General features: G+C 39.5%; 1 protein-coding gene across 2 annotated transcripts in view; it reads right to left on the reverse strand.

The window, feature by feature from the left end:
- The window catches only part of frj (farjavit), a 122,653-nt gene that overhangs the window by 102,929 nt on the left and 2,202 nt on the right, over positions 1-17,522 (reverse strand). For both annotated transcript variants that reach the window (XM_067149984.2, XM_067149982.2), the window contains exon 2: positions 2,298-2,424. In XM_067149984.2, the coding sequence (XP_067006085.1) occupies positions 2,298-2,414 (117 nt within the window). In that variant the 5' untranslated portion in view covers positions 2,415-2,424. The remainder of the gene's footprint in view (positions 1-2,297; positions 2,425-17,522) is intronic.

Genomic DNA, 17,522 nt, shown 5'->3' on the forward strand with positions numbered 1-17,522 from the left:
CTTGCGATGGGCCGGGCTCATCACCGTATCGGCCTACCCCCTTATGCTCGACCGTGCCAATCACGGGCAACAGGCCGGCCCCTCTCGCCTCCGTCCGCGGACCCGCAGCAGAGGACTGTGGAAATTCCTCGAAGATTAATCTGGAGTCTTCCATCTTGCGAGGTTCCTGGATACATCTAACATCCGGACTGTTCTAGAAGTCGGCGCAGCTATGTAAGAGAGGAGTTACTTGCCTGCAGTCAGTGAGTGAGTGGGTAAGAGTGAGATTGAGTTTGCTGGTGTGAGTTAGCGAAGAGCGCAGTCAGCCTGATGGAGTATCTGCCTGTTGGAACCGAGGACTCGTTCCTGTTTCCCTGACATCATGTGTGTGAGTCTCTTGTAGCCAGCTGCTGTAGAAGAACCTTGGCTGTTCTGGAGCAGCGCGAAGGGAACAGTGGGTGCCAACGTGTGCAGACTGCGAACGGAGTTCGACGGATTGAATGAACAGCGGATACTATCCCCGAGCTGCGAGACTGGCGTGTAGGCTGTGGGCCGTGACAGCGCTAACGAGTGTGACTGAGTGGCTAAGTGAGTGTAGTGTTAATAATCGAAGACTCTCTATGTGTGTCATTGTAGACGGAACAGGAGAAACTAAGAGAGAGAGAGCGCGAAACATGTAAGTGTACTTGTGTAACTTGTAAGCTCGGCAATCGTGTGTGTGCGTGTGTAAATGTGTAACTGTAGTGCTTAGTTAATAAATCTTAGAAATAGGACGCTACCAGGTTCAGTACTCATTTATTTACTTATTTACCCCGCCAACACGGTATAACAACATGCAACCTCACCGCAGTCAGACTGGTTCCTGGCAAGTCTTTCAACGCAACCTGCTGCCGCAAAAATGGCTGCAATTGGACAGAAACCCTAGGATATGTGCTGGGATTCTGCCGAAGCACTGAGCTAATGCGCAACAATCGCCACCACCGAGTAAGAACATCGATTCCTCAAGCCTTGAGACAGCATGGATGGGAGGTCCACGAGGAGGATCATTGCATCTCTACTGATGGCTCTAATCATAGCTATCAACCAAAAGGACAGTACGGCAATGGTTTTAGACCCCACCATTCACTTTGAAATAGACTCGAATCAGGCTCAGGATGTGGACATAGAAAAGCAAGCTGTTTATGTACCATGCTCGCCTTACCTGTTAGCACAGAACAAAATACCCATCGGTAAGTTGATTGTCACAGGCTTGCTATTTGGACCAAGAGACACCCTTCCTAATCAGACATCAACCTTACTGCAAAAAACTGAAAGTTCCATTCTGAGAAACAGAAAAGGTAGTAATGCAGAATCTAAGGGACTCTCTATACATAATTCATTTCCATCTATACCTGAGAAATGATCAACATGTTAACCCCTCACAAAAAGAAAAAACAATAACAATATTAACAATTATAAATGTTTGTAAATTCTATCGACATTGTAAACTGGTTGTATTCCAGATATGAATGGTCATCCTCATTGGAGGATGGAAGGTTTATTATTTCCTAAAGAAATATGTCTCTCTACTAAAATAAAAAGGTTGTCCAAAATTTAGAATGCACTGCATAAACACAGCTGAAGTGTAATGTTAATCTTATAACAATAACTAGAGCCCGGACTTTTATGCAGTAATAGGTTAGACTGCAAACTTACTGAAGCGAGTTGCAAGTATAGTCTACCTTCACAACCGTTGTGCTATGGGGATTGCATAGATATTAGGGGTAAGATCCATCAAAACCCCTGTAATTTATGTTACTCTTACTACGCTATGGCAGAGCGGGTGGCCGACACTTCCTACTAAGCAAATTAGTTTGCAATCTAACCTATTACTGCATACAAATCCGGGCTTTAATAATAACATAATTTTCTTAACGTCTTGCTGTAAGTCCCCTAGGTATACATAGCCATCTAAGAATTAAAAGAACATCAAGGCAACTATGGTACAAAATAAATTTAATCAATGGAAGTGAAAATGAGAATGTCCCTACAAGATAAGAATGCTGCCTGGAGGATAGGTTCAGTATTCCATGTGTTTAGTGAATAAAGAATATACAGTAGATAAGTCTTAAAATGTTCAAAACTGTATAAATAATGAACAACACACTGCTTTACCATATAAGCACAACAAGGAAAGACATAATAGCATAAAATATTCCTACAGAAAACAACCATAATACTGACTACAGTACCAAAATGCATTGATGTAGAGCATTTTAAATTAAGGATTACACTTGCAAATGTCTGACATAAGAGTTAAGAAGTTATATAGGACAAACCTTAAGAGTGATCATCATCTGCACCAGGTTTGTATGACCAGGAGGATATGGAATGCCAAAGTAGACAGTAGTCCGGAAGAAGAGAAGATAAGAGAACTGGAAAGCAAAGCTTGCCATATGAATAATCCTGCAAAAGGATAGGGCATGATTAACAGACTACCTGAATTGTCCAAACAATTTAAAATATAACTCAAAAAACATATGCAGAACATAAGATTTTTAAAAATGTGACCCTTACAGACCACAAGTTGTACTCGTGGGTTATTCAAAAACTCGCAACTATATCGTCAGTTAACTCCTATTTTCCTGTCAGAGATGCTCACCATTGACGGACCTGACAAAAAAATATAAATTTGTGAACATCTCCATTATTATAGCTTGTATTCGATAAAAAGTGTCTGATACAGGAAAGTTGGTGAAAATATCTCCATTATTACTTTTTTTTTTTTTTTTTTTTTACACATTGCACTGACACAGATACAGGGGTAAAACGTATTAAAAACTATTTAAAATAATACATGCTTGTTCCACCTCGTCAATACACTTATCATCGAAAATCATTTATTCAAACAAATTTCAGGAACATAATACTCATACATTCCCTCCATCAGTCATTATTGAAGTCCAACTTATTTACAAATATCAAAGAACAAAAACAATATTACACTTTCTTTTGTTTAGCCAAAAATTTAAATTATTTCTTACAAGTCGCTTTACGTCGCAACGACACAAATAGGTCTTATGGCGACGATTGGACAGGAAAGGGCTAGGAGTGAGAAGGAAGCAGCCGTGGCCTTAATTAAGGGAAACCACAGAAAACAATCTTAAGGGCTGCCAACAGTGGGGTTTGAACCCACTATCTCCCGAATGCAAGCTCACAGCTGCGCACCCCTAACCGCATGGCCAACTCACTCGGTAAATTTAAATGCATAATCCTACAAAAGGATAGCTATGATTAACAGAACATCTCAACTGTAAGTTTAATCACCAGACACACCTAATTAATACTGCTGACTTCTGTAACAGAATCAAAAACACTGACCAAGCAGACAACTACACGATACATAGCTTGGGTATCAAAGATATGTACTCCAACATTCGTATTGTAGGTAGTATAAAAATATTAAGAAAGAATTTAATGCAGTGCAGCAAATTAAGTAAGATGGAAACTGAAGAATTTTTAACATTATTTGAATTTACTTTGGAAAATATAATTACTATTTCGTGTTTGACATCAAAATTTACAAACAATCTGAAGGCCTAGCAATGGGTTCACTGGCTTCAGGTATTTTAGCAAACATATTCATGGACTATATAAAATAAAATAATAGATAAGATAGATGGATTTATTACATGGTTAAGATCCATCGATGATATATTTGTTATTATCAATGAACTGAAAGTAAAATCTGATGGATGATTAGAATATTTATACACTCTGGATAAACATGTGCATTTTACGATGGAATCTGAGAATGATGAAACTTTGAGTTATTTGGAATTAACAAATGCAGCGAGACCCCAAGTAAAACAGAAATGACGTTACGCTCAACAAACGCCATAGGGTTACATTAACAGCAAAACGGAATGGTGAACAAGCAAAATGTACAACACATCAACACCATAATACAACTTACTCCGAAACAGGCAGACAAAGGCAGCGAAACTGAAAACCCACTCCATATAAAAAACCTTCAGGGACCCCGGGATAATACTGAGCCAAACTACTAAAGAATAACACCGGTAAACTTTAAAATTATAATTAATCATAACAAATTACACCCAAAGGAAATTTTTAAATAAATGAAATTTTGAAAATATAAGAAAATATAAGATAGCACAATAACATTTCTGCAAAATAAATAACTCAATGAAACTAAAATAAATATAGGAATTTAAAATACATTTTCTCAACTAACAAAAACTATAAAGGGTGCACCATTAATTTTCATCTATTTTTTACCAACATTTTAACATTCTCAAATTTAATAAAATTAAATGTGTGACGAACAGCTAGGGTGAATAGGGTGAATAATAGCTCACAAATTCGTCTCACCGTCGGCTCCTTAGGACATACCGTCTATCGTAAGCCTACCCACACAAATCGCTATCTTCATGCAGATTCTCACCACCATCCAGCACAAAAACAAGGCATCCTCACGACACTCGCCAAGAGGGCGAGACGAATTTGTGAGCCATCACATATCCAGATGGAGATGGACACGCTCAAAGTCGTGTTTAAGGGTAATGGTTCCACAGCGATTTGCAAATTCATAGAGCCCTCCATCCCAAAGAAACTACCAAGCAAATCTCACAGAAGGAAGAAGTGAAGGGAACGGCCTACTTGCCTTACGTCCACAACACCACAGATCGAATTGCCAAGGTCCTCCGCAAACACAATATAAAAACCGTGTTTGGCACCACCACTAAAATTGCTCACAGTCTGAGTAAAACCAAGGACGAATTGTCCCCACTTTTACATCCTGGGGTATACGAAATTCCCTGTACATGTGGCAAAGTATACATCAGCCAAACATGCCAGTCCATTGGTACCCATATCAAAGAACATGAATGTAATATTCGTCTCAACCAACCTGACAAATCGGCAATAGCTGAGCACGCTCTATCATCGGGTCATGATGTCTTGTTCCAAGATGCTCAAGCTCTTACCCACACTAGACACTACAGGTCCAGGATTATACAGGAAGCTGTGGAAATATGTAGAAATTCTAACGATTTCAACAGGGACACCGGCTATCAATTAAGTAATACTTGGTTGTCAGCCATTAAGAATTTACGTAGGTAGTTCCCTTCCCTGCCCCTTCACTATTGTTATTTCGTCTCTGTTTTTCCCAAATTTGTACGTTCCTCATCATCAGATGTTTCATTCCAGGCTTATGTCTATGTCTTACACCTGTCATATGTTACGCAAACACGTTATGTGAACCACTTAGTCTGATTGTGATAGTTCGGTCAGCTTCCGCTTCAAACGCTAGCATTGTGCCACATCCTGGTGGTGAATGAACATACCATTTCCACTTCTATTTCTATTATAATGTTCCAAATTCAAAAATGTCATTGTTTAAGAAGCCTTTCTCGTGGACAGTCGAGAATTCTTCTGAGGACGCAGAGCACAGTTTTCTGCGAAACGTTAAGAATTTCACTTTATTTTCTTGACACGGCACAAGCCCAAAAGCCTATACAATATCATGTCATTGTTTTTATTGTAGATATCATAGGGTTTTATATTACACACAATTTTAAGGTCTATCATGAGTTTTATATAATTTACCTACTTTCCGTTTCTTTGTACAGCTGAAGATGACGCAAAAATGCATCGAAACTAGTACTGTATATAATTAGTTTGTTGTAATTACATCTATATAACAACATTATTATAGTATTGAATAGGTGGAAATTAAAAAGTTTATTTATTGCAAATGGTCAGATATCGATCATCCTGTGGGATTGGCATGCATCCATGACCTTGTCCAACCCTCCTTGTGAACTGGCCTGTCTCAATGTAACTGATGGAGAGACACAGAGATCCACAGCAACACGACGAAAAGTCCATCCTTCCTGGATTGAAGTGAAAGCCCTTGCGACTTGAACCTCATTAATTTGTCTCATGGGATGTGCTGGTTGACGTACAACGTGCTCAACTGACCGCAGTAGTCTGTGTACTTCACAACGACACACGGACGCACCGCTATTCACTTTGTTTTGAGGGGTCAGCTGACAGTTTAATGCATGGCTACACCTACAGATGGAGTATAACTTCGATTTGACATACCCTGAGTAGCCAAGGTCACAAGGCATGCTGTACTGCGCCGTACCCTGACGGCTCATTTGGAACATGAATTTATATCATTTGGCATATCAAACAGTATTATAAACGTGGACTGCAGTCAGGCATTAGAAGAGCAGCAGATTACAGCTGAGACCGGAAGTCCAGGAGACAGAATGTCGCGGGACACTTGCGCAAAAGCTTTCCAGTGACCGTGGGAGGCATCCAATTTTACCCAGAGTCAGCATAGCCCAGCACATGTAGAGATCGTTGGGCCACGAGGTGTGTTAAGCCAATCAGAGAGCGAGGGCGTGGCTATTATGAATACTGGACCATGCAGAGTTAAAATTCCAGGATGACCAACATTGTTCTACATGTGGTGTGTTCAGCAAGAAAGAGTAGTCAGTTTTGTTATTTGAGGCTTTTCCATAGGTCTGAGAGCTAAAAATATTCAGGAATAAATTATACAAATTGTCTGAGTCATAATCTGGTTATCTGATATTAATTTCAGTGAATCACAAAGACTCTGATTGGCTGAGCATTTGAATCTCCAGGGAATCCCCTAGCCATAACAGCGTCTGCTTAGTTATTTAAGCGCACCACCTGTTGGAGCGTTCTTCTTTCTTTTTGTGTGGTCGAGTAGTGAGCATCAGTGTGATACTTCAGTGTACGCGGGACAAGTAATTGCTGCCATGTGGACAGGAGTTTAACTTTGTACAGTCGTACTGACCCAAGACAGTGTATTTCTTTTCTTGCGAACAGTGTTATGTAAACTGTGTGCAGTAATAATTAGCCAAGTGCGCTATGTCACAACAGACTGTAATTTCTGCCGCAGACTGGTAATCGAGCGAGAGACGCTAATCTGTGTATTACCAGCGGGCCGGTCGCATTTCGCAAGAGAGTATTCAATTTACAAAGGTGAAAACCGTCAATACGGAATGATTCTAATATCTTGTAATAGAGACTATTCAAATCAATCCGCGGACAGCTCCTAGAGACAGTGTTTGAACCCCTAACATATACTGTGGACTGAACGTGTTGTTGATGTTACTTTATTCACGTTGGCTTGTAATTACAGCCGACAGAGGGTTTGTTCGGTGCTACGTGCACAGAGAGCGGTGAAGAATTACTAACCAGAAATGTATGTGTTGCTGTTATACAGGAACTAGCTTCAAGAAGATGGCATCCTCTATAGAAGAGAGAAGATTGGATCCACGTGTGGAAACTCTGCTGATCATGGAGTAACTTTTTCATGACAGCGGGGATGTGACCCGCTGGGATGTCCTGGGAGTTGCCAAGATAAGACGCATGTAAAATCTTAAATGGCATGCTTTGTGAATTACGATTAATACTACTGAGGCTTAGATTAGGGATTTTCTTTAATGTAATTTCAACCTGACAGCAGGTGTTTATTTTATATTTGTGCTATTGTAAATACGGACAGGTCGGGGTTGCATGCTTTATTTTTCTTTCTTTTACTTTATAATTAGCTAGATGGGATATCAAGGGACATGATAGGTCTTGTGTTGATTTTGTGTGAATTATGCATGTTATCTAGCTTAAGGTTATTCCTGTGTTTTTGTTTTGATAGAAATAGAAGGATTAAATAGCTGAAATCATCAACATCCTGAGTTACACACTCGCAGCATCGAGACTAAATTTGATTTATTTATAAAGAGAGATTGGTGATAGACCGGATGCTTGCTGCATGAATTACAGGTGCTGTGAGACGTGTGGAGCTGTATGAGCACCGTTGATTATAATAGGTTCTTTTAATATGGGTTGAAAACTGTTCTGAACTATGATTAGACAAGGAATTGAACCCTGATTTGTAATGAAAAGGCTGATGAAATTACAGGAGATATACATGAGAATTTAGTGCACGCCGAATGATGCGGGCAGTGTGCATACCTGGAAATGTTATGAGAAATATGTGAAGCGAGAATAGGCCTGTGAATGTATTATGGATTATTATTGAGAATTAGAGTTGCCGTGAAGTAAATGTCAGGCCAGAGATTATTGAGAAATATAGTAGCATGCCGGCAAAGTGTACGTCTAAATTCAACTTACCAAGCAGTTATTGAAATATTAGCTCGCTATAAAGGTCAGTTTATCAGCCAAAGTTATACCATACTTGTGAAGCGACGAGCAATTTCCATGATATAATCTTGTCAAAACAGTGACCAATTTCCAAGAGTAGTCTTGAGTTTTAATATTCTTTTCAGCTGATTGCCAAGCAGGAAATCTGTAGTTGACGAAGGGCGCTACCCTGCGATCTGATGCAGCAAGATGAACAGGATTGTTGCCCGTTGCTTTCCTTGTGTTTATTGAATTATATTGTTTGTTTCTATTACAGGATTGTGTATATGTGTGATTTCATTGTGATTTTTGGTTTGTTGTCTTGTTGATTAATGGGGAACAGCCCGAGTGCTGAGTTGATGATTAAGGTTAATCTAGTTCCGACTAGATCTTTGGTGAACCGCGCTTCACGTTGAGTCAATGTAGTTTGTAAGTTTTTCACCCATCTGATCCAGTGTAAATACATTGATTATTTTAGCTTGTTTTGATTGTTGTAAATATAGAGTAGGGAAATGCCACTAGTGTTTTTAGTATTTCATATTGTCACGTTCCATTACATCCGGAAGGATATCACGTTTAGATGCGCTTATCGCGGCATTATTCCCGAAATTAAACAAATCCGTAAAATTGTGATCATTACGATGGTGTTATTCCATGTAAACAGGAATGTTGGACTATTATGTTGATTCATAATGAAACTTCTCAGTATTTAATTTTGTAACTGGAATTTTCATTTTCTCATTTTATTTGTTTTGCATTGTTAATGTTTGGTTTTCATATTTTATTGGTTGAATTGAATTTCATTTCGATGCCGGTTTCATGCCGTTTTTAATTTGATTTTTACTTTGTGAATTGTAGTATGGTTTGGGTTATTTTGTGCAATAAACTTATCTTACCCATATTAGTGTTTCTCATTCGAGATAAACCTCCATTATTTCTGTCATGATACTTAGAGATAAGTTTAAACTTCGACTTTTAGACTTACCCGCGACAACTTAACCCACTCTCTACCCACCTCAGTTAGTCGGATGTTTAATCAGGAAATGGAGGCATCGTCCTAGAGGGTTCTTACCCCTGGGAACGGTACAGTACGACCATTGGAACCCCATCTACCAAATTAACGTTCACATACCAGACGTTACAAAACATGTTCTCCTAATTTTTTTGAACTGTGTAGTTTGTGTGAAATTAAGTTTAAGTACCATGTAATGTACCAGACAGCCACTGTATTATTCATTGGTATTTTTTTTGTAATATGCCACTAGAGTAAAGACCAGATATAAATATTATAAATATCAGACTGATTGTTAGATTAATTAATTGGATGAAATCAGTAATTCTCAGCAGCAAATGTCAACATCAGAGGCATAGTCAGCGAGTCATCGTCCTTCTATTCCATAGATATTGGGTTCAATCTCAGTTCAGGGTATTTAAATGTATCAAATCTCAGTCGCAGGCTTCTTTCACATTAAATAACCCCTGTGGAACCAAATTTGGCCACCTCAGAATCTTAAAGTCTATAAAAATTGAAGAGACATTAAACAAGTAAGATAACTGCTTCTTAATAAATATTCAAATAAAGTTCCTAGAAGAAACATGAAAATACTGAAGCAGAAGCCATGAATTTCTTCTTCACCCAACAGATCTCTTCCCCTGTATTTTTATTTCAATAATAAGCTGTATTTAACACTAATCAGAGAGAAAAATGGAAAGGATTCAAAACTTTGAAAAATGAAGGTATCGGCCAGAGAAAGACAAGGGCAATGAAGGGCATGAAAACGAAAGACCTCCTAGGCCTTCAGTGCTCTAATACCACCAGGTTCAGAAAAGAACAAGAGTTGACTAAGAGAGGTTGTATAAGACAGAAGTGAGGAAACGGGCACAACTAAGTGGAAGTAATGCCAGGATTCAGCTTAGGGCCCCGTGGTTGCCAATCCAAGCTTCCAAGTTGAGAGCTCCTGAGGCCCCTTTTAGTCACCTCTTATGACAGGAGGGGGATACTGTGGGTGTTATTTTAATCTGATTTATTATTTCTCCACCTTAATTTAATTGCTTGCCTTTGCTGGCAGAACCTAGTGTTTACAGTGCACTATGTCTTCTGGTACAGGCTAGAGCAATTTTGTTACTTTCATTGATCTGTCTCTGTCTTATCCTTGGCTTTGACAATATGAAAGTGACTGAGGTATGAGCGATGCTAGTAATGCCATTCCTTCTGCAGCCAGTCCCTGCTATGAATGGTGTGAAAATGTTGCTCCTAGGGTTGGCTGGTGCATGCATTTCAGTGGGCTTGGCAGACTGTTTATGTAATAGCAACTTCTGGTTCGGTGAGGAAAGCAATGGGAAACTACCTCACTCCTCATTTCCCTAGTATGCCTCTTCAGTGATGCCTAGGCCATCTATGACAGCTGATGGTGGAGCTGTTGAGGGTCCAACCAGCCTTAAGGCTGAAAACTGAACATACATACAAACATACATACATACATACTGTACCCGTAAAAATGTGTTCATATCTTTAAGGCGCTTGATATTAAATGAACGAGCATGATGCTTAATCTCAGTTGTGGCTTTATCATTGGAGCTGGTACAGAGAGAGGTATAGTTATCAAATTGAGAGATTATTTTGATAAATTGAGTTTATTGATCATCAAAAGCAAGTTCATATCACCTTCATACGGCAGCGTGGAAATGTCGTGGCTGATTGGTACCTCCAAGTCCTGGGATGGTGCTGGACATCGACTGGGCAGGGACCACACCTGCTCGGATGAGGAGTTCTGGAACGTCTGGAGGTTCTGGAAGTGTCTCGACGTTCTGGAAGTCTCGAAGATTGGTACGCGTTCCTGGGTTCGATTCGAGACGTAATTCACACCTGAATTTCTTGTACGGCACTCCACACATTCAGGGCACTGTCTTGAACAGATATGACCTTTTAATTATGATTACTGCAAAACGTTCTAGAATAATCACTCGAAGAACAAGTACTGGTAGAAATGCAAGTTCATAAGGCAAGCTCACTGTAAGTCAGGATGTTCTAGAGGATTACTGTTACTGCAGCCCTAAATGCACAGTTCTGAAGGTTTAAAACATATTGGCAATGAACTGAATAAGTAGCACTCGGAAACTGTCCTGTTGCATTAATAAGCGAAGTGAATAGCCATTAAAGAAAGTAATATTTGAAAGAAAAAGTCTGACTTCATAAATTATGGATCACTCAAAATACTGGAAAGTTCTAGGCTTTCTGGAAATGCGATATGCGTATTCCGAATTGTCACAGTCTTTAAGAATCAAAACATAAGTCCCTGTGCAGCACTTGGAAAGCATTGCATATTTCACAATTAACGTAATGTTTAATGTCCCCTAAGTTCAATGTTCCAGAAATTGATTCAAAAATATAAGTTCGCGTAAGTTCAATGTGATACACAACACACGTGAAAATTCAATCGTCGTCGAATAAGTAAGTCCTTATGTGGCACTTCAAAAAAAAAACAAAGTTCCAATGTGTAGAAATAACAAAGTTCCAATGTGCCAAAATGTTATAGTCCCAACACGACATTCGAAGAAAATAAAGTTTCGATGACAATGTCCCAGTATGTCACCTTAAGAAAATAATAAAGTCTTATCGCGACACTTGGCGAAAATAACTAAGTTTCAATGAGACGCTTCAGAAAAAAAACAAAGTTCTTATATGGCACTTTAAGAAAAAAAACAAAGTCCAATCACGACACACGACAAAAAAAAAACAAAGTCCCAATGTGTCAATATGACAAAGTTCCAATACGATGCTCGCAGAAAACAAAGTCCCATTCAGGCACTTCAAGAATATGGCAAAGTCCTGATACAACACTTAGAGAAATACCGAACTTGGATATCGCAGACTGTCGACTAGAAGTTCGACACACACAAGACTTCTCTTGTCACCCGTGTCACAGAGACGGCGGAGTGACAGACACTGAATTCGTAGGTCGGGTGGTCTTCCTTTTATACACGTTCGCATGGAAGTGTCTAGAACTCAGGTACTATCTACCCTTATAACTTCTATAATACTCGGTGGATTTTCTTGAAATCTGAACAGATGATGTCTATTGTAAGGGCCTTTAAGATGGCAGTGTCAAAATAGCGATAAATTAGCTCAAAAATGTACTTTTGAGGACGAGCTGGATCATTACCATATATGGTAGCGGAGAGCTGGCTTACGGCGGCCACGTCACTCGCTGGGTACGTCACTGCGTTCGGCGGGCTGCCTACCTTCCACCTCGCGCGAAGTTCAACAAACATACTTCGGACTTCTGTCGTAGCGGTGTTCCCGGTACAATACATACATACATACATACATACATACAGTTTAATTGCTTCCCAATTTCTTGGTTGCCATTAACTTCTGAGAAAGTATACCATTCAATCTTTGTATCCTTAGTATCATATCTGAATCCAGCTATTTTTGAAAAAAAAAAAAAAAATACATAAAGACTGATTCGCAAACAACACAAATTACTGGGGATTCTACAAGTGATTTCCCAAAATGTGAAAAGGGCCTTTCAGAGCCAATAAGGCAATCTCCTGGCCTAACTGATTCTTCAGACCAAAACTTAGGCAAAAGTCTGAGAAGATCTTTCGAATGGTACCAGTAGCCCTGTAACTATGACATTGTTGCAGTTATAGGTCTTCAAATAGTTTGCTGTTGGATCATAAATCTTCACTTTTTCTTGACTGACCACCATCGGCTTGATCTTCATGAGATTTAAAGCGTACTGTGAGATCAATTGCAAATCCGGACCTAGTTTTCCTGTCGATTGTTAAGTCAATTCTGTGTGAACTTTGATTTGCTGCAAAACAGTAGACATCCTCATACACCTCTTCGTCCTTCTGAGCCAAGTATTTATCTTAGCCTCTTTTATAGATCTTTGTCAATATAACATACAAAATTATCTTTTAAATATGCCCTCACACAATAGCCTACACAATAGGCTTACTTTTTAAGTATACGGTAAAACAGTATAATTTATTACATAAAGTTGCTGAAAAACAAAAAAAACAAAAAAACTGGTAATCTCCTTTACATTTTTGAGGGTGTCCAAGCAATACATGCACAAAAGAATTTTACATAGAATTAACATGACCACTGCATATTTTTAAAAATGGTGAATAAATTCCTTCATGTATACTGACATTCTAAGTAACTATAAGGCATGAGTTTCCGTTTGAGGGCGTTGCTGCAGTGGACATGTAACCTAGCACTACTCTGATGCGGGTATATCAGCACGGACATATAGGAAAAGGGATTAGTGTAGCACTCGTGTCGTGCCAAGGTGCGTGCGTTAAATGCGGCCACGAGAACTATGGCGAAGTTATTACCAAATGCTTCCAAACAGGACCAATGTGCTGTTATTCTGTTCTTGGCTGCCGAAGGACAAGCACTGGTGGACATCCATCAGAGAATGACGACTGTGTATGGGGCAGCATCTCTGTCAAAAACCACCCATTGTGGAATGGTACACCAAGTTCCGTGTGGGCTGAGTTTTGACACAAAACGCCGGTTGATCTGGAAGGCCAGCCTCATCCATTACAGACAACAACCACTACAACAACAACAACAACAACAACAACAACAAAAACTCAAGTAGGAGATACTCAAGCACCCGCCCTATAGTCCTAATCTCTCCTCATGTGATTGTCATGCCTTCGGTCCCCTCACGAAGGCCTTGAAGGGTCAACGCTTCCTGTCAGACGAGGATGTGCAGCAGGCGGTTACGGACTTCTGCACGCAGCAGGACACGGTGTTTTACCACACGGTGATCAACGACCTGATGCATCGGTGGGATGAGTATCACAATGTTCAAGCAACTTTGCCTGATAGCTATCCCACTTCAGGACTGTGCGGCCATCGAACGGAAACTTTTCGATCGCCCATTATAAATCCAAGGTCAGCAACACTTAATGTCTTATGTCTAGTTCAACATTGCGTTTAGAAACATATTCCTGTACATAGGATTTGAATTGTGGTTGTTAATTAAGATGTTGGTGTTTGGAGATCAGAGTACATATATTTCAATTGTTTTATATCCAGCTAACTATGACTGTATTCTGCGGACTTGAGGTGCTAGAATTTTGTCCTGCAGGAGTTCTTTTACATGCCAGCTAATCTACCAACACAAGACTGATGTATACGAGCACCTCTGAACATCACTTCCCTGAGCTGGGATCAAACCTCTCAACTTGAGATTAGAAAGCTAGAACTCTACCATCTCAGCCTCGCAGCCTGGATTTTACATCATTGTTTTATGGGGTAAACAACATGATTATCCCGTGTTAAGGGTGTTGAGAACACTCATACTTGGTACTTATGAAGAATATTGCAGTGTGTTCTATTTTAGTTCCATAAACTCCACTCTTGTCAGAAATGTATACTTTTGCAACTTGTCATATACTGTAACACTACTGCAACCTGCCACTCAGCCTGGTTTCCACATCATTCTAACATATTAAGGTGGTAATTGTTTTAAAGAGTAAACAACAGGATTATCAGAGTTAAGGAGGAAATACTCATACTCAGTACTTATGAAGAATATTGCATTATTTTAGTTTCATAAATTGTAGCCAGAAATGTATAGTTTTATAGTTGTCATATAATGCAACACTACTGCATCCTTGAAAGGCTTAACTCCACCCTGTACTGAATAAGTCGTGGGCAGGTGGGACGTTAGTATGCTACTTCCCAAAAGGTAGGCAAAGATATTTAACTAAAAACTATTTCCCACATCACCTCAATCTCATTCCTTTTTCATGTTTCTTCTTCATTCACTTGAAATCTCAGGTTCATAATGACATCAGCACATGTAATAGTAAATATCTACCGAGCTCGATAGCTGCAGTCGCTTAAGTGCGGCCAGTATCCAGTATTCGGGAGATAGTAGGTTCGAACCCCACTGTCGGCAGCCCTGAAGATGGTTTTCCGTGGTTTCCCATTTTCACACCAGGCAAATGCTGGGGCTGTACCTTAATTACGGCCACGGCCGCTTCCTTCCCACTCCTAGCCCTTTCCTGTCCCATCGTCGCCATAAGACCTATCTGTGTCGGTGCGACATAAAGCAACTAGCAAAAAAAAGTAAATATCTACAGAGAATCAAATTCAGTATCTTAAATACACCAACCTCAAGTTGACAGATATACTGGTATGTAAAAGAACTCCTGAAGGACAAAATTCCAGCACCATGGCATCTGGATATGTAAAACCAATACTTCTTTTTTGACATTTGTTTTATGTTGCATCAACACGGACAGGTTGCTGAGCAACATTCAGCCTCCTCACATCACAATGGCAAAGTGCCCTTTTTAGACTGTGGACCAGGATAGCGAAGAATAGTTACCTCCCAACACATCAGGATACAGATGAAAATGCCGTATTGAGACTCAAGTCATGGAAACCTGCTTGGAAGACGGCAAAGGAATTAGTTAATTCACATTTCAAGCCTGATGAAATATGGAAACAAGAATGGTCTTAATAACACCCTCATGGCATTGTCAACATCAGGGATCCAACTATAAAGTTGCCTGGGTTCAACCTTCCTCGCTCCACCTGGACTACACTCAATAGGATACGCTGCAGAGTTGGAAGAAGTGTTTCTGCCCTGCATCAGTGGGGCTAGAAAGACTCTCCAGCTTGTGACTGTGGTGCTGAAGTGCAAACCATCCTGCACATTCTGAAGGACTGCCTTCTGCAAGCTTTTGCTGGTTCCATCGAGGACATTCATCGAGTGACCCCTGAGGCACTCTCTTGGCTGGAAACGTGACTACTGTTTCAACAGACCCCCCGAGATTAACCTTTATAATGTGGAATTTGTATATATATATATATATATATATTTGCCAAAAAGTAGGCAATGATATTTAACTAACAATTATTTCCCACATCACCTCAATCTCACTCCTTTTTCATGTATCTTCTTGATTCACTTGAAATCTCAGGTTCATAAGGACATAAGCATATGTAATAGTAAATATCTATAGAGAAAAAATTCAGTATCTCAAATACACCAACCTCAAGTTGACAGATATATTGGTATGTAAAAGAACTCACACCCTCACTAATATATTATTTTATTATTATTATTATTATTATTATTATTATCATTGTTACGGGGTTACCCGTGGAGCAGAAAGAGGTTAAAGAAGGTCTGGGTATTGAATGGATCTAATTATCTCATCAAAATTGAATTAAAACTTTAACAAAGATTATATTTCTTTAGAATTTCAAAAATTAACAAATAACATGATGTACAATTAGCGATCTTGAAACAAGACTTGGAAAAAATCCAAGATTCAGAACTTTAACAATTTTGGGCTTCAAGCCCCTAGTTTTACAATTCCTGAGCTCCCAGCTCAAATTTACAATTCAAAATGAGAACTAATTTAGTCAAGGGCAGAAATCCCCTAATTCAAGAACATTTGCTCCCTAAATACAATATCAAGCATTCCAGAGGTACTCTTTACCATTACAAAACCTTGAAAAACCGAGCTCGTTAGCTGCAGTCGCTTAAGTGCGGCCAGTATCCAGTATTCGGGAGATAGTGGGTTCGAACCCCACTGTCGGCAGCCCTGAAGATGGTTTTCTGTGGTTTCCCATTTTCACAACAGGTAAATGCCGGGGCTGTACCTCAATTAAGGCCACGGCCACTTCCTTCCCAGTCCTAGCCCTTTCTTGTCCCATCGTCGCCATAAGACCTGTCTGTGTCGGTGCGACGTAGGCCTAAAGCCAATAGCAAAAAAAAAATCTACCGAGAAGCTATGGAGATTATGAAACGTGACTAATGTTTCAACAGGAAAGAAGCAGGAACATATTAGCAAACTTTGCCAGCTATTACCGTACTTTCCAATAGATAACAGAGGAAGAACCACACTGGGTCACACTGAAAAAGCCCAGCAAATATCAATCTAAGAGAGAGGCAAGTAGATACTGGCATCACCACTCAGCCTTCCTGTTACTATGAAAGTGCTGCCTGTGTTATTCTATCTTGACAGGGCGACTGAATTCTTCAAAATTTGACATATTTAGGTATAATGTCAATACAGCCTAATATTCTGAAAGATCAAAGATTGTCAATTCATTCTAATCTTTAAATAGAGTTACTTTCTGTTTTCAAACAAGATTCCTTCCTTCCAGCATGTGCTGGGAATTGAACTTGGGATACTGGACCAGCATGCCCCCTAACTTTATACGAAGTAATATGTTTACTACATTGCCCATGAGATGATCTCCCGAAGTAGGCTAAGATGATCACATCCAACCTTCTTTCTTTATAAACAAGAAACATGTCCTTTCATGTATATTGTTTGTGGAATACTGAGAAATTAAACATAGTAACTAA

The sequence above is a fragment of the Anabrus simplex genome, chromosome 6, assembly GCF_040414725.1.
Source record: "Anabrus simplex isolate iqAnaSimp1 chromosome 6, ASM4041472v1, whole genome shotgun sequence".
Lineage (NCBI taxonomy): Eukaryota > Metazoa > Arthropoda > Insecta > Orthoptera > Tettigoniidae > Anabrus > Anabrus simplex.